The sequence below is a fragment of the Phyllobates terribilis genome, unplaced genomic scaffold, assembly GCF_046119375.1.
Source record: "Phyllobates terribilis strain yellow unplaced genomic scaffold, ASM4611937v1 Scaffold_3__8_contigs__length_932513732, whole genome shotgun sequence".
Taxonomy (NCBI): domain Eukaryota; kingdom Metazoa; phylum Chordata; class Amphibia; order Anura; family Dendrobatidae; genus Phyllobates; species Phyllobates terribilis.
The window spans coordinates 346,797,716-346,819,174 of NW_027362763.1; the positions used below are offsets into that span (position 1 = coordinate 346,797,716).

Here is a 21,459-nt window from a genome sequence, read left to right on the forward strand (position 1 = left end):
AGTTTCTGTTTGATAAAAGGGTCCACTCATAATAAGTTAATAAATGAGTGCAATACTACTGAGATTCTCCCTTTAAGCAGCAGTATTCTGAGGGTAACATTACAGAAACTGTTCAGTTTCCCTAAAGCAACAACACACATGGGTTTAAGAATTACAAAGTTGTCAATGAATAGATGCATTGACTTGTGGGTTCCTCCAGAGTGGAAGAGACAGGTAGTCATGATTTAGTCATAAGTAGTGTTGAGCCACCCCCGTAGTGTTCGAGTTCGGTTCGGTTCGTCGAACACCCGTGTGTTCGCCGAACTGTTCGTCGAACTGTTCGTCGAACACCTTCGAACACCGTTAAAACCAATGGCAGGCAAACAAAAACACATAGAAACACATAGAAAACACCTTCAAAGGTGTCTAAAAGCTGACAAACTGCTCAGAAGACATAACTAACACATGGAAAAGTGACAAGTACATATAGTCATGCGAAAATAAAAGAAGTGGAGGAGTAAAAGGAGGGGGAGACACAGATATAGGCATGTCATGCCCTTCTAAAATCCAAAAAGTGAGAAGCCGACACGGCCAGTCTGCTCCTGCCCGTGCCACCTCCGTGTCGCCGGGTTTGTGCCAGAGCCGCGGTGAACCCTGACGGCCAGCCCCCCTCTCCCAATACTGGTGCCTGTCCGCTGGTGGGTCGAGCGAGCCCCCCTGTGGTGGAGGCAGCTCTAAGCTTTTTAATTTAAATTGTCTCTCTAATTTGAATGAATACACTTTAAATCCATTTACAAGGATCTATTGGAGGGCAAGTCTCATGCCAGCAGCCGCGGTAATTCCAGCTCCAGTAGCGTCCACTAAAGCTGCTGCAGTTAAAAAGCTTTTATAAGGATCGAGCTCGGCTGTCCACCGCAAGGCATCCTACTGCCAGTCCCAGCCCCTATGCCTTGGGGTGCCTCCTGATGCTCTTCACTAAGTATCCCATGGTCCCGAAGCATTTCCTTTGAAAAAATTAAGTGTCTAAACTACAGGTGGTGTAGCTTGCTTAACAGCCGGGATAATCCGCTGACTAGCAGACACTGCTACTAGGCACAAAGTATTTCCTGGGCTAGATGCAGTTAAAAATTTGTAATTAGATACTCTCGTTGGATGCTGAGAAAGCATTCCATAGAGTCTCCTGGCACGCCATATATGATTCTCTTAAAAAGCTTGGGGTAGGGGTCTAGGGGACACTTTTATAGCCAAAATCATGGCCCTGTATCGCAATACGTCACCTAGGCTGAAGATAAATGGAACTGTAGCACCCTGAGGGCTCGGTTGCTACAGACGTATTGCACCTCACCCAGAGGTGTGATATCTCACTCTCAGGTAAGGATGGAGTGTGGATCAGGACCCGACACCTGCATGCATTACACCACATTGCCGTGGGGCAGGGCGACCAATATGCCCCTGAGATGGGCACGACAGTCCCTGTCCCTGGCTGGAGTGGGGGGAGGGAACACTGAGGAAGGGGAACCCTGTAGTGCAGGAGCAGGGAGGAAGCAGTTCCTGGGTGCATTGAGAAGGGAGTATAAAAGGTGGGCACCATCTTAGTTCAGTGCAAAGAAGTCTGAGCAGAAGTAGCAGGGAGCAGGGGCTCTGCATGAGCTCTGCTCCGGAGGCGGGCCTAGTAACAGAGGCCCAGGCCTGGAAGAGGGAGAAGGAAGGAAGAGGAGCGGAGAAGGCTCCAGGAACGAGGAATGAAGGGATCCCAGGGGTGCGGACGGGCGAGTCGCCACCGCACGCCCGAATCCACCTGCGTGGAGGGGTCAGGCCAAAGGGGGAGACCGTTCCCCGAACTAGTGAAGGCAGGAAACGACCCTCAGCTAGAAACCGGAGGATCTGACATTTTATGTGGCGCAGCCCCTCGCTACACCTGCTAGGAAGGCACCACATAGGGTCAGGGAAACTGGCGCCAAGTTTACCAAGAGGAGGCCCGAGGCAGCCGGACAGAAGTGTTGGTAAGAAAGGCCAGACAAAGGACACACAAAGGGGGTCCTGTGAAGTGCTCCAAAGTTATCTGGGAGTTGTCTGAGCCCCTCACCTGGTGAGCACAGTACGACGTGGGCAGCCGTTACCTGCAGACGTGGTCTGGATAATAAGAACTGTGAGTAAAGGCCCTGAACTGCATCACTGACTCCGTGTCGTTACTGCTGCTGCCCTGCACCATCACCCCCATCCTCCGCATACACTGCCCTGAGGCTATACTCCTCCCGTGGGGAGTTATGCTACGCTCTGCTGCACCCACAACACCAGCCTCAGCGGTCTGCCCTGTAGCGGCGGTTCACTCTGACCGCAATCCACGGGTGGCGTAGTCGGACATTTAAACATCAAAACCACATAAATAGTTCCGCCACTGGTTTGACCGCCCTGAGCCACGGAACCGGGTCGCCGCCACGAAGACTACAACCACCAGCATCCACCAAAAAGGGTCCGGCTCCGGGTGTCCCAAGGCCCAGGGGGTGCGTCAGAACATTTTCATCACCTTTCACAATCACCAATGGGACAAGGCAGTGATGTCCTCTGTCCCCTCTCTTATACATCCTAGTGACGGAGCACCTGCTCTCATCAATTCGCCATAACCCCAATATTAGGTGGATTGAGGTGGGAGGCACCGAGTACAAGTGCTCTCTATTTGCTGATGATGTCCTAGTATATATCACTCAATCACATATATCCATCCATGCTGTTATGGCTGAAATAGATCACTTTGTTACATGGTAAAATTTTAAAATCAATGCAGCGAAGTCTGAGGCCCTCGATGTCTCCCTCCCCAAATCCATATAGGATTCCATCCAGTCCAACTTTCCCTTTGCCTGTCCCTCACAGGGTATCAAATACTTAGGAATTCCTATTCATAGAGACCTCTCCCATCTATGTTATCTTAATTTTGGGCCCTTTATTGAACAACTCCATACAGACCACGGTTGGCAAGTTAGAACTGTAAGATTCACTACGTGAACCACTGGTGTTTTGTGGAAAAGCACATGTACACTGCGTTCCAAATTATTATGCAAAAAGTGTTTAGGAGTGATAAGGGAAGAATTTGTTTGTTTGTCAGTTAAACTCATTGATGGTGATGTGTGTCAGGGCTCTTTATATCACTGTAAGCAATTGCAGACACCTGTGCTAATTAGTTTGGCAGGTGTGTCCAATGAAAGGCAAGACTACTTAAGAAGGCTCTCTCACATTATTAATCAGCCTACATTTTCTGCCAAAATGGGAAAGAAAAAGGATGTGTCGGCTGCTGAGAAGCAACAAATTGTGGAGTGTTTAGGTCAAGGCATGACTACAATCAACATTGTGCGATGATCAGGATGAAGTGTCTTGGCAATCAAGAAGTATGTAGCTGATTCACAGTACACACGTGTGCGTGCTGATAAGGGCAAATTGAGGACTCTTTCCTACAGGCAATTACGTCAGGTTGAAAGAGCAGCGGCAAAAAAGCCTTGTCATAGCAGCAGACAAGTTTTTGAAGCTGCTTGTGCCTCCAACGTCCCCCGAACAACAAGATGCAGGGTCCTTCAGAGGTTTGCAGCTGTGCATGCGCCATTCTGTCGACCTCCTCTATCCACTTCACACAAGCAGAAACGGCTCCAGTGGGCCAAACATTACATGAAGACTGATTTCAAAACTGTTTTGTTCACGGATGAGTGCCGTGCAGCGATCGATGGTCCAGATGGATGGAGTGGAGGATGGCTGGTTGATGGACACCCCACGCAAACACGGCTACAGCGCCAACAAGGAGGAGGTGGAGTAATGTTTTGGGCTGGAATCATGGGGAGAGAGATTGTCGGCCCCTTTAGGATCCCTGAAGGCGCTAAAGATGAACTCCATAATGTATGTGGATTTTCTCAAACAGCACTTCCTGCCATGGTTCAAGAAGAAGAACCGTGTATTTCACAGCAAGATCATTTTTCTGCATGATAATGCACCATCTCATGCTGCACATAAAACATCTGCATCTCTGGCTGATATGGGCATAAAAGGGGACAAACTTATGGTGTGACCCCCATGCTCCCCTGACCTCTACCCCATTCAGAACCTTTGGAGCATCATTAAAAGGAGTGTCTATGATGGCGGGAGGCAGTTCACATCTAAGCAACAGCTCTGGGAGGGTATTCTGTCCTCATGCAAAACAATTGAAGCAGAAACCATCCAAAACCTGACAAATTCAATGGACGAGAGAGTTCAGAAGCTCCTTTCGAACAAGGGGTCCTATGTGAAAATGTAACATCACCTAGAATAAAGTTTTGAGTTGAAAACTGTTTGATTTCAGTTTCTAACAACCTGCTAATGCTTATAATTTCAAAAATGACCATTTTTTTGGTCTTTATTAAAATGAAAAGGTTGATCGAAAAGTTTGGGGGATCTAAGAGTGTGGCAACCCAGTAGTCATGATTACTTAGAATTCTGACAATATGAGGGTCATGCTGCAGGTAGTGCAGCAAGAAGGCACTTATGTGCCTTGCGCATCTCGGAGCCCCAAAATTATTTTCCGGGCTAGATGCAGCTAAAAATTATTTTTAATTTTAAATCTGGTGAAGCTTTAGTATAGATGGCCTAATAGAATCAGTGCTGCACACTGCTACAAAGCCCAAATTATTTTCCAGTCAAGATACAGATAAACATGATTAGTAATTTGAAAGCTTAAAACGGTTGGTAGGGTGATTTTAACCAATCATCAAGCTTTTACTCTCCCCAGGATGACACAGGGGTAGAAAAGTCGTTTTGGATCCATGATTTGTTCATCTTTATGAACGTGAATCTGTCTACATTATCAGTGGAGAGCCGCGTGCGCTTATCTGTCAGCACACCACCAGCAGCGCTGAACACACGTTCAGACAGAACGCTGGCTGCGGGGCATGACAAGATCTCCAAGGCGTAAGTGGCTAGCTCCGGCCATTTATCCAGATTGGAAGCCCAAAAAGAGCAAGGGTCCAGTGACACAGTCGTGGCTTCAATGTTTACTTGGAGATACTCCTGTACCATCGTCTCTAGGCGTTGACTATGTGTCAGACTTCTTGTCTCCTGTGGCCTTGCAAAGGATGGGCTAAAAAAGTGGTGAAATGATTCCGCAAAATTGATGTTACCAGCAGATACTGTGGTTCTGTTACGGTTTGAGTGCTGAACACTTGACGGTCCCACGGTTGGCAAGTTGGAACTGTGAGATTCACTACGTGCACCACTGGTATTTTGTGGAAAAGCACATGTAAGATTCTGCAACAGTCTCTGCTGATACTCCTGCATGCGTGCATCCCTTTCTATGGCAGGAATAATTTCTGCAAATTTACTTTTGTACCGGGGATCTAACAGTGTGGCAACCCAGTAGTCAGGATTATTTCTAATTCTCACAATTCGAGGGTCATGTTGCAGGTAGTGCAGCAAGAAGGCACTCATGTGTGTTGCGCATCCAGGAGCACCAAGTCCCTGTTGTGTTGGTGGCGAGGTAACAATCATGCTTCCTTCCTCTGTCCTCTCCCCCCAACCTCGCACAACAGAAATGTGATCAAGGTCTCCCTCATCTGATGAGTCTTCCATCAGTTCGTCCTCCACTTCTTCCTGGGCTCCTGCACCTTCCTCACTAGTTTGGCTGCTACCATGCGCCCTGGTAAAACCATCTCCCCCACCCTCACATGCCTGCCGCCTTGGTGCTGCCGACCGTCTGGACCTTGCAGATGTTAGCCCTTCCGCATACAACTCCTCCTCCTCTACTTCCTCCACCTCCTCTTGTGCCACCACCTGACTCCGAATTCTGTTTAACATGTGCTCCAGCATGTAAATCACCGGAATAGTCATGCTGATAATGGCATCGTCAGCACTAAACATCTTCGTCGCCATTTCAAAACTGTGCAGAAGGGTGCATAGGTCCCTGATCTGAGACCACTCCTCCAGCGTGATTTGCCCCACCTCTGAATCTCGTTGGCCCAGGCTATACGTCAGAACGTATTGCACCAGGGCTTGTCGGTGCTGCCACAGTCGCTGCAACATGTGCAGAGTTGAATTCCACCGGGTAGGCACATCGCATTTTAGCCGGTGAAGTGGCAGGCCCAACGACTTCTGTAGAGATGTAAGTCGCTGAGCTGCGGGATGCGAACGGCGGAAGTGAGCACACAGCGACCGTGCCCTCTGCAGAAGGCCATCTAGTCTGGGATAGTGGGCTAAAAATTGCTGGACAACCAGGTTCAACACGTGAGCCATACAAGGCACGTGTGTGACATTGCCCCGGCGAAGGGCCGCACCCAGGTTTGCAGCATTGTCGCACACGGCCTTCCCTGGTTTCAGGTCCAGTGGAGACAACCATTCATGAAATTGGTTCTCCAGAGCTGACCACAACTCCTCAGCTGTGTGACTCACATTTCCCAGACATTTCAATGTAAAAACCGCCTGATGACGTTGAGCCCTACTGCCAGCATAGTAAGGAGGTGTGCAGGATCCCTTCTGCGCAGTTAGAAAGCTTGTGGCATGACCAGACAGGCTTTGGGTGCAGGTGGAAGACCGAGAGGAGGTTGAGTAGGCAGAAGCAGTGGAGGAACTTTGACATAAAGAGGATTGACGCACAACTCGTGGGGACGGCAAGACTTGGACAGCAGCCCCTTGTCCTGCTGTCACCATAGTTACCCAGTGCCCAGTCAGCGACATGTAACGCCCCTGTCCATGCCTACTCGTCCAAGTGTCTGTGGTGAAATGCACCCTGTCACACACAGAGTTTCTCAAAGAAGCGGTGATGTTATGTGCGACATGCTGGTGGAGCGCAGGCACACCTTTCTTTGAGAAGTAGTGCCGACTGGGCATCTGGTACTGGGGCACTGCGACGGACATAAGGTCTCGAAAATCCTCTGTGTCTACCAGGCGGAAGGGCAGCATTTCTGTAGCCAAGAGCTTGCAGATGGTGAAATTCAACCTCTTAGCTTTCTCATGGCTAGGAGGAAATGGTCTTTTACTTGTCCACATCTGAGGGACCGAGGGCTGGCTATTGTGCTTAGACGGGGTTGATAAGGGTGTCCCCGGCAAACTGCCGGTCTGTGAGGAAGATGCAGGCGGACATGTTAGGTTGCCTTGATCCAAAGGTGGTGCTATCGATGTCGGACAGCGCTCAACACCAGCTGGTGTTACCACCTCCAAAGAAAATGATGACCTGCCAATCACGCTGGCTGTTGTGGGTAAAGAGGTGGCAGGTCTGCGCCCCAAAACAGGTGTGACTGCTGTCCCCTCAGTCACAGAGGATGAAGAGGCTGCGGATGCACAAGATATGGCAGACGGTGGTTGGCCCGGCGGGCTAGGCCGCATTGTAGCACACTGAGCTTCCCACTGCAACTTATGCTTCATGTCCATGTGCCGGTTCATGCATGAAGTGCTCAAACTATGTATTTTTTGGCCTCTACTTAGCTTTTGCTGACAAATATTACAGATAACACGAGTTGGGTCATCTTTATCGATCTGAAAAAATGCCCAGGCTATGCAAGGCTTAGCACCCATGCGACCTGAAGAGCCACCACGACTTGTGGTGAGAGGCAGAGTTGTGTTTGAGGATGCAGTTGTTGACGTGCTTCCAGTACTACGTCTCTGTCCAGGAAGGCGCAACCTGACCTCGTCGTCACTAGCATCTTCCTCCACCTCCTCTGCTGACCTCATCTCTTGGCTGACTGTGGGTTGACAGTAAGTGGGATCTCCAACCTCATCATCATCACCCTGTGCGTTATCACACCCGTCGTCCTCAGAGCCAACCTGTTCCTGCCCTGACAAAAAACTAAAGTTGTCGCTCCAATCAGGTATTTGAGTCTCATCATCGTCTTCCTCATTGTCTCCACCAACAGGAGTTACAGTTTGGGAATGAGGGTCTACATTATGGTCAGAACCTTCTGCGTCTGGTCCTGGATCCGATTCATAAAGATTCTGGGCATCAGTGCAGATCATTTCCTCGTCTGGATTCACAGAAGCGCTGGAGTCGACCTCTGATTCCCAGGCTATAGTATGAGTAAACAGCTCTGCAGACTCAACCATCTGTTCTACCTCATACTCAGACGTCCTTTGAGGACTGGAGTATTTGTGATGTTGAAGTTGATGTGGAGGAGAGCCCACTTAAAGGAGCACTTGATATCCGTTGAAGCACCTGCTGTTTTTGTGCCTCATCTGGAATTTGTAGCGATTGGCGTGGCCGTAAGAAAGGGATCTTATCACATTGTCCGCTAAAAGAAGTAGACATTTTAGTTTGGCTGGAAGATGGTCTTTCTTCTGCAGATGTTACTGTTGCTTTAACACCTACCCCACGGACACAACCTTTTTTCCCCTTCCCAACACGCCTATTCCCCTTTCCACCAGCGGCAGGCCTTTTTCCACTCATTTTGGTGGTTAACTAATTCACATCTCTGGAGTTGTTTGCACAAAAAACAATGGATGGGAACCGAGCAGAGCTGAGTGGCCAAACTGTGGTATTAGGCCAAAACTATTGGCTGGGTTAGATGCAGAAAAAAATTATTTTTAATTTGCAACCTGATGGAGGTCAGTATAGATGGACTAATAGAGAAAATCCCACACACTGCTAGAAGGCCAAATATTTTTTCAGAGCAGGATGCAGATAAAAATTATTTTTAATTTGCAACCTGATGGAGGTCAGTATAGATGGACTAATAGAGAAAGTCCCACACACTGCTAGAAGGCCAAATATTTTTTCAGAGCTAGATGCAGAAAAAAATTATATTCAGTTTGCAACCTGATGGAGGTCAGTATAGATGGACTAAAAGAGAAAGTCCGACACACTACTAGAAGGCCAAATATTTTTTCAGAGGTAGATGCAGAAAAAAATATATTCAGTTTGCAACCTGATGGAGGTCAGTATAGATGGACTAATAGAGAAAGTCCGACACACTACTAGAAGGCCAAATATTTTTTCAGAGGTAGATGCAGAAAAAAAATATATTCAGTTTGCAACCTGATGGAGGTCAGTATAGATGGACTAATAGAGAAAGTCCCACACACTGCTAGAAGGCCAAATATTTTTTCAGAGCTAGATGCAGACAAAAAATTATTTTTAATTTGCAACCTGATGGAGGTCAGTATAGATGGACTAATAGAGAAAGTCCCACACACTGCTAGAAGTCCAAATATTTTTTCAGAGCTGGATGCAGATAAAAATTATTTTTAATTTGCAACCTGATGGAGGTCAGTATAGATGGACTAATAGAGAAAGTCCCACACACTGCTAGAAGGCCAAATATTTTTTCAGAGCTGGATGCAGATAAAAATTATTTTTAATTTGCAACCTGATGGATGTCAGTATAGATGGACTAATAGAGAAAGTCCCACGCACTGCTAGAAGGCCAAATATTTTTTCACAGCTAGATGCAGACAAAAAATTATTTTCAGTTTGCAACCTGATGGAGGTCTGTATAGATGGATTAATAGAACAAGTCCCACACACAGCTAGAAGCCCAATATTTTTTCAGAGGTAGATGCAGAAAAAAAATGTATTCAGTTTGCAACCTGATGGAGGTCAGTATAGATGGACTAATAGAGAAAGTACCACACACTGCTAGAAGGCCAAATATTTTTTCAGAGCTAGATGCAGACAAAAAATTATTTTTAATTTGCAACCTGATGGAGGTCAGTATAGATGGACTAATAGAGAAAGTCCCACACACTGCTAGAAGGCCAAATATTTTTTCAGAGCTGGATGCAGATAAAAATTATTTAGAATTTGCAACCTGATGGAGGTCAGTATAGATGGACTAATAGAGAAAGTCCCACACACTGCTAGAAGGCCAAATATATTTTCAGAGCTGGATGCAGATAAAAATTATTTTTAATTTGCAACCTGATGGAGGTCAGTATAGATGGACTAATAGAACAAGTCCCACACACTGCTAGAAGCCCAAATATTTTTTCAGAGGTAGATGCAGAATAAAATATATTCAATTTGCAAACTGATGGAGGTCAGTATAGATGGACTAATAGAGAAAGTCCCACACACTGCTAGAAGGCCAAATATTTTTTCAGAGCTGGATGCAGATAAAAATTATTTTTAATTTGCAACCTGATGGAGGTCAGTATAGATGGACTAATAGAACAAGTCCCACACACAGCTAGAAGCCCAAATATTTTTTCAGAGGTAGATGCAGATAAAAATAATTTTTAATTTGCAACGTGATGGATGTCTGTATAGATGGACTAATAGAGAAAGTCCCACACACTGCTAGAAGGCCAAATATTTTTTCAGAGCTAGATGCAGACAAAAAATTATTTTCAGTTTGCAACCTGATGGAGGTCAGTATAGATGGACTAATAGAACAAGTCCCACACACAGCTAGAAGCCCAAATATTTTTTCAGAGGTAGATGCAGAAAAAAATTATATTCAGTTTGCAACCTGATGGAGGTCTGTATAGATGGATTAATAGAACAAGTCCCACACACAGCTAGAAGACCAATATTTTTTCAGAGGTAGATGCAGAAAAAAAATATATTCAGTTTGCAACCTGATGGAGGTCTGTATAGATGGACTAATAGAACAAGTCCCACACACTGCTAGAAGCCCAAATATTTTTTCAGAGGTAGATGCAGAAAAAAATTATATTCAGTTTGCATCCTGATGGAGGTCAGTATAGATGGACTAATAGAGAAAGTCCCACACACTGCTAGAAGGCCAAATATTTTTTCAGAGCTGGATGCAGATAAAAATTATTTTTAATTTGCAACCTGATGGAGGTCAGTATAGATGGACTAATAGAGAAAGTCCCACGCACTGCTAGAAGGACAAATATTTTTTCAGAGCTAGATGCAGACAAAAAATTATTTTCAGTTTGCAACCTGATGGAGGTCAGTATAGATGGACTAATAGAACAAGTCCCACACACAGCTAGAAGCCCAAATATTTTTTCAGAGGTAGATGCAGAAAAAAATTATATTCAGTTTGCAACCTGATGGAGGTCTGTATAGATGGATTAATAGAACAAGTCCCACACACAGCTAGAAGCCTAATATTTTTTCAGAGGTAGATGCAGAAAAAAAATATATTCAGTTTGCAACCTGATGGAGATCAGTATAGATGGACTAATAGAGAAAGTCCCACACACTGCTAGAAGGCCAAATATTTTTTCAGAGCTAGATGCAGACAAAAAATTATTTTTAATTTGCAACCTGATGGAGGTCAGTATAGATGGACTAATAGAGAAAGTTCCACACACTGCTAGAAGGCCAATTATTTTTTCAGAGCTGGATGCAGATAAAAAGTATTTAGAATTTGCAATCTGATGGAGGTCATTATAGATGGACTAATAGAGAAAGTCCCACACACTGCTAGAAGGCCAAATATTTTTTCAGAGCTGGATGCAGATAAAAATTATTTTTAATTTGCAACCTGATGGAGGTCAGTAAAGATGGACTAATAGAGAAAGTCCCACACACTGCTAGAAGGCCAAATATTTTTTCAGAGCTGGATGCAGATAAAAATTATTTTTAATTTGCAACCTGATGGAGGTCAGTATAGATGGACTAATAGAGAAAGTCCCACACACTGCTAGAAGGCCAATATTTTTTCAGAGGTAGATGCAGAAAAAAATTATATTCAGTTTGCAACCTGATGGAGGTCTGTATAGATGGAATAATAGAACAAGTCCCACACACAGCTAGAAGCCCAATATTTTTTCAGAGGTAGATGAAGAAAAAAAATATATTCAGTTTGCAACCTGATGGAGGTCAGTATAGATGAACTAATAGAACAAGTCCCACACACTGCTAGAAGCCCAAATATTTTTTCAGAGGTAGATGCAGATAAAAATTAATTTTAATTTGCAACCTGATGGAGGTCAGTATAGATGGACTAATAGAGAAAGTCCCACACACTGCTAGAAGGCCAAATATTTTTTCAGAGCTGGATGCAGATAAAAATTATTTTTAATTTGCAACCTGATGGAGGTCAGTATAGATGGACTAATAGAGAAAGTCCCACACACTGCTAGAAGGTCAAATATTTTTTCAGAGCTGGATGCAGATAAAAATTATTTTTAATTTGCAACCTGATGGAGGTCAGTATAGATGGACTAATAGAGAAAGTCCCACACACTGCTAGAAGGCCAAATATTTTTTCAGAGCTAGATGCAGAAAAAAATTATATTCAGTTTGCAACCTGATGGAGGTCAGTATAGATGGACTAATAGAACAAGTCCCACACACAGCTAGAAGCCCAAATATTTTTTCAGAGGTAGATGCAGATAAAAATAATTTTTAATTTGCAACGTGATGGATGTCTGTATAGATGGACTAATAGAGAAAGTCCCACACACTGCTAGAAGGCCAAATATTTTTTCAGAGCTAGATGCAGACAAAAAATTATTTTCAGTTTGCAACCTGATGGAGGTCAGTATAGATGGACTAATAGAACAAGTCCCACACACAGCTAGAAGCCCAAATATTTTTTCAGAGGTAGATGCAGAAAAAAATTATATTCAGTTTGCAACCTGATGGAGGTCTGTATAGATGGATTAATAGAACAAGTCCCACACACAGCTAGAAGACCAATATTTTTTCAGAGGTAGATGCAGAAAAAAAATATATTCAGTTTGCATCCTGATGGAGGTCTGTATAGATGGATTAATAGAACAAGTCCCACACACTGCTAGAAGCCCAATATTTTTTCAGAGGTAGATGCAGAAAAAAAATATATTCAGTTTGCAACCTGATGGAGGTCAGTATAGATGGACTAATAGAGAAAGTCCCACACACTGCTAGAAGGCCAAATATTTTTTCAGAGCTGGATGCAGATAAAAATTATTTTTAATTTGCAACCTGATGGAGGTCAGTATAGATGGACTAATAGAGAAAGTCCCACGCACTGCTAGAAGGCCAAATATTTTTTCAGAGCTAGATGCAGACAAAAAATTATTTTCAGTTTGCAACCTGATGGAGGTCAGTATAGATGGACTAATAGAACAAGTCCCACACACAGCTAGAAGCCCAAATACTTTTTCAGAGGTAGATGCAGAAAAAAAATATATTCAGTTTGCATCCTGATGGAGGTCTGTATAGATGGATTAATAGAACAAGTCCCACACACTGCTAGAAGCCCAATATTTTTTCAGAGGTAGATGCAGAAAAAAAATATATTCAGTTTGCAACCTGATGGAGGTCAGTATAGATGGACTAATAGAGAAAGTCCCACACACTGCTAGAAGGCCAAATATTTTTTCAGAGCTGGATGCAGATAAAAATTATTTTTAATTTGCAACCTGATGGAGGTCAGTATAGATGGACTAATAGAGAAAGTCCCACGCACTGCTAGAAGGCCAAATATTTTTTCAGAGCTAGATGCAGACAAAAAATTATTTTCAGTTTGCAACCTGATGGAGGTCAGTATAGATGGACTAATAGAACAAGTCCCACACACAGCTAGAAGCCCAAATATTTTTTCAGAGGTAGATGCAGAAAAAAATTATATTCAGTTTGCAACCTGATGGAGGTCTGTATAGATGGATTAATAGAACAAGTCCCACACACAGCTAGAAGCCCAATATTTTTTCAGAGGTAGATGAAGAAAAAAAATATATTCAGTTTGCAACCTGATGGAGGTCAGTATAGATGGACTAATAGAACAAGTCCCACACACTGCTAGAAGCCCAAATATTTTTTCAGAGGTAGATGCAGATAAAAATTAATTTTAATTTCCAACCTGATGGAGGTCAGTATAGATGGACTGATAGAGAAAGTCCCACACACTGCTAGAAGGCCAAATATTTTTTCAGAGCTAGATGCAGACAAAAATTATTTTCAGTTTGCAACCTGATGGAGGTCAGTATAGATGGACTAATAGAACAAGTCCCACACACAGCTAGAAGCCCAATATTTTTTCAGAGGTAGATGCAGAATAAAATATATTCAGTTTGCAAACTGATGGAGGTCAGTATAGATGGACTAATAGAGAAAGTCCCACACACTGCTAGAAGGCCAAATATTTTTTCAGAGCTGGATGCAGATAAAAATTATTTTTAATTTGCAACCTGATGGAGGTCAGTATAGATGGACTAATAGAGAAAGTCCCACATACTGCTAGAAGGCCAAATATTTTTTCAGAGCTAGATGCAGAAAAAAATTATATTCAGTTTGCAACCTGATGGAGGTCAGTATAGATGGACTAATAGAACAAGTCCCACACACAGCTAGAAGCCCAAATATTTTTTCAGAGGTAGATGCAGATAAAAATAATTTTTAATTTGCAACGTGATGGATGTCTGTATAGATGGACTAATAGAGAAAGTCCCACACACTGCTAGAAGGCCAAATATTTTTTCAGAGCTAGATGCAGACAAAAAATTATTTTCAGTTTGCAACCTGATGGAGGTCAGTATAGATGGACTAATAGAACAAGTCCCACACACAGCTAGAAGCCCAAATATTTTTTCAGAGGTAGATGCAGAAAAAAATTATATTCAGTTTGCAACCTGATGGAGGTCTGTATAGATGGATTAATAGAACAAGTCCCACACACAGCTAGAAGACCAATATTTTTTCAGAGGTAGATGCAGAAAAAAAATATATTCAGTTTGCAACCTGATGGAGGTCAGTATAGATGGACTAATAGAACAAGTCCCACACACTGCTAGAAGCCCAAATATTTTTTCAGAGGTAGATGCAGAAAAAAATTATATTCAGTTTGCATCCTGATGGAGGTCTGTATAGATGGATTAATAGAACAAGTCCCACACACTGCTAGAAGCCCAATATTTTTTCAGAGGTAGATGCAGAAAAAAAATATATTCAGTTTGCAACCTGATGGAGGTCAGTATAGATGGACTAATAGAGAAAGTCCCACACACTGCTAGAAGGCCAAATATTTTTTCAGAGCTAGATGCAGAAAAAAATTATATTCAGTTTGCAACCTGATGGAGGTCAGTATAGATGGACTAATAGAACAAGTCCCACACACTGCTAGAAGCCCAAATATTTTTTCAGAGCTAGATGCAGAAAAAATTATGTTCAATTTGCAACCTGATGGAGGTCAGTATAGATGGACTAATAGAATGATGCTATGCCCAAAAGATTTTACTTCACTAGGTACAGTAAAAAAAATGGTATTCTATACACAGGTGGTATATCTTGCAACACAGAGAGGCTACTCCACTGACTAACACACTCTGCAATAGGCCAAAAAGGATTAGCTTTGCTAGATTCAGCCAAATGCTGTGAAAAAAACTTGCACAGCACTGGCACAGACCTGCCTGGCAAAAACTGATAGGAACTGATGTAACCTAGTCCTGAAAAGGACTGCAATTACAATTAGTCTTTAATCCCACAATCTATCTATTTAAGAGCACAGACCTGCCTGATAAAAGTCGTAGGAAATGCTGTAACCTAGTCCTTAAAAGGACTGCAATCACAACTATTCCCTGCTCCCAAGCTATCTGTAGATTTGTGCGAAAATTGGCTTGAAATTAACAAGGTATAGCACACACAGCAACAGCGGTGCCGTCTAACACGCAGCTGCAGCAGTGAGAAAATGGTGGCGACGGGGAAAATGGCTTGGTCTTATAGGGCAAGGACATGTGACATACACTGCCAATGACACATGCCCTTGCTTGTGTGAAAAAAAGCACTTCGCTCCATGTGTGCGCTGCTGATAGGCTGACAGATTGCACCTCCCCACTGTAAATGCGGGAAAGAGAAAAAAAAATGGATATCTTCATTATTCCTGCAGAGATCCATCCCCTGCCCCTCCCCCCACCCCGCTGTACACTCAAACTGCGTATTAACATTAATTTTCATCATTACTGAGAAAAAATCCAGTTATGATTTTGGTGCACGAACAGTTATCGAACATAACCTCGAACAGCCGAATTTTTCTCAAATCGTTCGTGTTCGCTGGACGGCTCGAACACCGCCCAAAACAGCTCGAATCTGAGATTGGCGAACAGTTCGAGTAGAACAACGCTCATCTCTAGTCTTCAATAGAGAGATCCTCTCTTATTAGTCAAAATTCCCTTGTAGCTTATTAGAAAATACGTTTTTTAAACTGTTGGGGCTTATAATATTGTTTACATATATTTGGTATAGGTCATCAATATCAGATTGGCAAGGATCAGACAAATGACTCCCCTACTGATCAGTTGTCAGGAGCTCCAGCAGTGACCTGTTGTAAACAGTGAATAGAGCTGACTGCACGGATATGTTTATTTTGTAGCTTCCACTGCCGAGATCTGCAGATCAGCTCCTATCCACTTAAATAGCAGCTGATTTGCTGTACCTTGAAGCAGGCACTACATATTGAATGGAGCAATGTGGTTCAGCCATGTTCACTGTTTGCATCCAGCTTCAATCAGATCTAATAACAGCTGATCAATAATGCTATCAGTTGTCTGATCCTCACCAATCTGTTAAAATGACCTATCCTTAGGTTAGACCATGAGCATTATATGCTAAGAAACATCGGTTAAGATTTTTTACCTTCTCTGCACAAACTGGATCTTGTACTTACTCTGCCCATAATAATAACATACTTGGATATCTTTACATGGTGAAGTGAAGTTATTATACTATTACATCATGTTACAAATATCAATCAGAGAGGGACAACATCTTATACATATTATGAAGGTGGCTGCCACCACTAATAAACTACATAATTGGTATGAGGTTTTGCTTATCAGATTTTTCTTTGCAAATCTGCAGATATAGATGAATGCCTGGAAAATGTCACCGTGTGCCCTCTCCATTCACATTGTACCAACACGCTTGGGTCATACAGATGTGATTGTCAGCAAGGGTATGGTGGAGAAAACTGCACAGACATTGATGAGTGTAAAACAACTAACGACTGCAGTCTCTGGGCGGACTGTACCAACACTGAAGGCTCCTACATCTGTACATGCAGGGACGGGTACTCTGGTGATGGGAAGAAGGAATGTACGGGTGAGTATATACGTTCCTTATCTCACATAATAGATGTCCGAGGTTCTACAAGTACAAGTTTTACAGCTGGATGCTCTGTACAAACCTTCCTTATTTCCTTTATTATCCTACAACTTCTAAAATAACCTACTGTTTCTATCAGCAAATACATTTTCTTTATATCATTTTGCAGATATCGATGAGTGTTCTAAAAATGTCCTTATTTGTGGGGTAAATGGATCCTGTACGAACACAAATGGCAGCTACGAATGTTCTTGCGATACTGGATTCACGCTTGTAAATGGAACCTGCGAGGGTAAGTACACGGCTGATGTAATATAGCATCACATTATAAAAAAGTTCTATACCAGCGGGAAAACTTACCATACAGCCTAAAGATGGAGAGAAGAAAAAAAAGAACAAAGAAGATTGTGACAACTTGTGTTTTACATTTTTAAAGTGTCTTCCCACAAAAATACTTTTTGGTCTGCATAGCAGATAAATCTCACATGACCAGACTATCCAATGAACTTCAACAACTAATACCATACTAATAATGTAATTAATGACAATCACGGTACAACTACCAGCATAACAATGAGAGATTCACTGATGTAAAAACTGCTTCATAGTAGGACATGTAAAACGCTACTACATCAGTCATGCAGCAATTTTGAAAACAATGAATGATTCAAGGATGAACATTCCAATTACTATCATCACCATGTGTATGATCTTTGTCCCTGATTAGTTAAGACTGGCGTCTTAATGAACGGAGCGATGGAGTAAGATGCATCTAATTTATTAGATGGCGAGAACTTCAATGAATTTGGTGCATTTGACAACTGCTGTGTGCCTCCACCAGAAGGGCTACTACAGTCACTTGAGGCATAATTTATGCCACTTTTGTGACATAAATTATGAAAAATTTGCTGGATGAGCTTTTCCTTGCCCCGTCCTGTCCCAGCTCCTCCCACTTTTGCCAACTTCGAATCCGGACCTTAGTATTGTAAATGTAACTGACAGATGAGCTGCAGTTACCTACATTACTTAAGATAATTATCCACATTGCTTTTGTGCATTTAGATTAGCCATTGATTGAGGATGGTTCAAACAGGAGTAAATCATAATGATTATTAGTAGATGTGAATGTACTTCAATTATAGAAGAACAGAACATGTCAAATATTCTGGCATCTGATGCAAATGATCCAGAGGCGGACAAACTGCTTGTGCAGTCAGTTCAGCTGCGCAGAGACACTGAGGGGTTGAGGTCCCACTCAGCAGGTTGTATACCAGAGTCGGACATACCGCCGGTGCAGCCGATGCAACTGCACAGGGGCCCGGAGGGTCAGGGTGGCCCTTGCCGGGCGGCTACTTTGAGGGCAAGCTGGCCTGCTTCTCGGAGCCCAAGGCTCCGGGGGGCCCATGGCCAGATTGCCCTCTCATGTGCAGCAGCCCCACTGCTGACAGGAGGAAAATGGCAGCAGACCTGGAGGGATCCATCCTCTGCTTCCTGCCTGACGCTTCCTCCTTGACACAGGCTTGATGACATCATCATGCAGCGCGCGCCTGGGTCAGAGAGAGAGTTTCCGGCAACGAGGATGAGGCAGGGGAACGGGCACAGAGGTAAGTTGTTTTTTTATTTGTTTTTTTTTACTGATACACTGGGAAGAGGAGCAGGAAAATGAGGGGACGTGGGGAGAGCAATGATGGGGATGGTGGGGCTGGGGAGAACAATGATGAGGAGAGCAATGATGAGGATGGGGAGAGCAATGATGAGGATGGTGGGTATGGGGAGAGAAATGATGAGGATGGTGGGTATGGGGAGAGCAATGATGAGGATGGTGGGGATGGGGAGAGCAATGATGAGTATGGTGGGGATGGTGAGAGCAATGATGAGGATGGTGGGGATGGGGAGAGCAATGATTAGGATGGTGGGGATGGAGAGAGCAATGATGAGTATGGCGGTGATGGGGAGAGCAATGATGAGGATGATGGGGATGGGGAGAGCAATGATGAGGATGGTGGGGATGGGGAGAGCAAAGATGAGGATGGTGAGGATAGTGAGAGCAATTATCGGGATAAGGAGAGCAATAATTAGGATGGTGGGGGTGGGGATAGCAATGATGAGGATAGTGGGGATGGGGAGAGCAATGATGAGGATGGTGGGGATGGGGAGAGCAATGATGAGGATGGTGAGAGCAATGATGGGGATGGGGAGAGCAATGATGAGGATGGTGAGGATGAGGATAGCAATGATGAGGATGGGGAGAGCAATGATGAGGATGGTGGTTATGGGGAGAGCAATGATGAGGATGGTGGGGATGGGGAGAGCAATGATGAGTATGGTGGGGATGAGGAGAGCAATGATGAGGATGATGGGGATGGGGAGAGCAATTATGAGGATGGTGGCGATGGAGAGAGCAATGATGAGGATGGTGGGGATGGGGAGAAAAATGATGAGGATGGTGAGGATGGTGAGAGCAATGATGAGGATGGGGAGAGCAATGATGAAGATGGAGGGGATGGGGAGAGCAATGATGAGGATGGTGGGGATGGGGAGAGTAATGATAGGGGTGCTGGGAGAGAGTAATGATGGGGGGCTGGGAGAGATCAATGATGAGTATGGTGGGGATGGGGAGAGCAATGATGGGGATGGAGGGGCTGAGGAGAGCAATGATGGGGATGAGAAGAGCAATGATGGGGATGGGGAGAACAATAATGAGGATGGTGGAGGTGGGGAGAGCAATGATGAGGATGGGGATGGGGAGAGCAATTGTGAGGATGGTGGGGATGGGGAGAGCAATGATGAGGATGGTGAGAGCAATGATGGGGATGGGGAGAGCAATGATGAGGATGGTGGGGATGGGGAGAGTAATGATAGGGGTGCTGGGAGAGAGTAATGATGGGGGGCTGGGAGAGATCAATGATGAGTATGGTGGGGATGGGGAGAGCAATGATGGGGATGGAGGGGCTGAGGAGAGCAATGATGGGGATGAGAAGAGCAATGATGGGGATGGGGAGAACAATAATGAGGATGGTGGGGGTGGGGAGAGCAATGATGAGGATGGGGATGGGGAGAGCAATTGTGAGGATGGTGGGGATGGGGAGAGCAATGATGAGGATGGTGAGAGCAATGATGGGGATGGGGAGAGCAATGATGAGGATGGTGGGGCTGAGGAGAGCAATGATGGGGATGGGGAGAGCAATGATGGGGATGGAGAGAGCAATGATGAGGATGGTGGGGGGTGGGGAGAGCAATGATGAGGATGGTGGGGATGGGGAGAGCAATGATGAGGATGGTGAGAGCAATTATGGGGATGGGGAGACCAATGATGAGGATGGTGGGGATGGAGAGAGTAATGATAGGGGTGCTGGGAGAGAGCAATGATGGGGGTGCTGGAAGAGAGCAATGATGAGGATGGTTGGGATGGGGAGAGCAATGATGGGAAGAGCAATGATGAGGATGCGGAGAGCAATGATGGGGATGGTGGGGATGGGGAGAACAATTATGAGGATGGTGGGGCTGAGAAGAGCAATGATGGGGATGAGAAAAGCAATGATGGGGATGGGGAGAGCAATGATGAGGATGGTGGGGATGGGGAGAGCAATGATGAGGATTGTGGGGATGGGGCTTAGGAGAGCAATGATGGGGAGAGCAATGATGAGGATGGGGAGAGCAATGATGGGGCTGGGAGAGTAATGACGGGGGTTGATGGGAGAGAGCAATGATGGGGGTGTTGGGAGAGAGCAATGATGGGGTGCTGGGAGAGAGCAATGATGAAGGCGCTGGGAGAGAGCATTGATGGGGGTGCTGGGAGAGACCAATGATGAGGATGGTGGGGATGGGGAGAGCAATAATGAGGATGGTGGGGATGGGGCTTAGGAGAGCAATGATGGGGAGAGCAATGATGAGGATGGGGAGAGCAATGATGGGGCTGGGAGAGTAATGACGGGGGTTGCTGGGAGAGAGCAATGATGGGGGTGTTGGGAGAGAGCAATGATGGGGTGCTGGGAGAGAGCAATGATGAAGGCGCTGGGAGAGAGCAATGATGGGGGTGCTGGGAGAGAGCAATGATGGGGGTGCTGGGACAGAACAATGATGGGGGTGCTGGGAGAGAGCAATGATGGGGGTTTCACTTTGCTTGTACTGTAAAGCCTTGTATATTTTCCGTGTGCATATAGTCTTACAGTTAATTGGGGAGCGTCACAGAGACTGAATAATTTATATTATTGGCCAGTGGAGATTATAGTTAATGGGGCACACAGTGCTGCTTATCACTTAATATTTTGATTACTAAGTGGCTAATGGTATATTAATGGGGGGGTACATATCTGTAGTCAGGGGCGCAGTGTGGGACAGACACATGTATATATACAATATATGTGACGTTGTTATTTTTAGGGCTGCAGTGATCATCGTGATAAGACGAGTCGTGGCTGGGAGATGTCGACATGAAGGCCTGACCAGATGGAGTAGAAACAGCAGAAACCGACTCTGATCAGATGAGACGTCAGCAGTAAGTGCCTTGATGTAAATATCATTCTGTATTTGCACTATGT

General features: G+C 44.5%; 1 protein-coding gene across 1 annotated transcript in view; it reads left to right on the top strand.

The window, feature by feature from the left end:
• The window catches only part of LOC141259356 (uncharacterized), a 751,467-nt gene that overhangs the window by 346,543 nt on the left and 383,465 nt on the right, over positions 1-21,459 (top strand). Inside the window, exons 30-31 of the mRNA XM_073675220.1 lie at positions 16,676-16,915; positions 17,088-17,210. Of these exons, the coding sequence (XP_073531321.1) occupies positions 16,676-16,915; positions 17,088-17,210 (363 nt within the window). The remainder of the gene's footprint in view (positions 1-16,675; positions 16,916-17,087; positions 17,211-21,459) is intronic.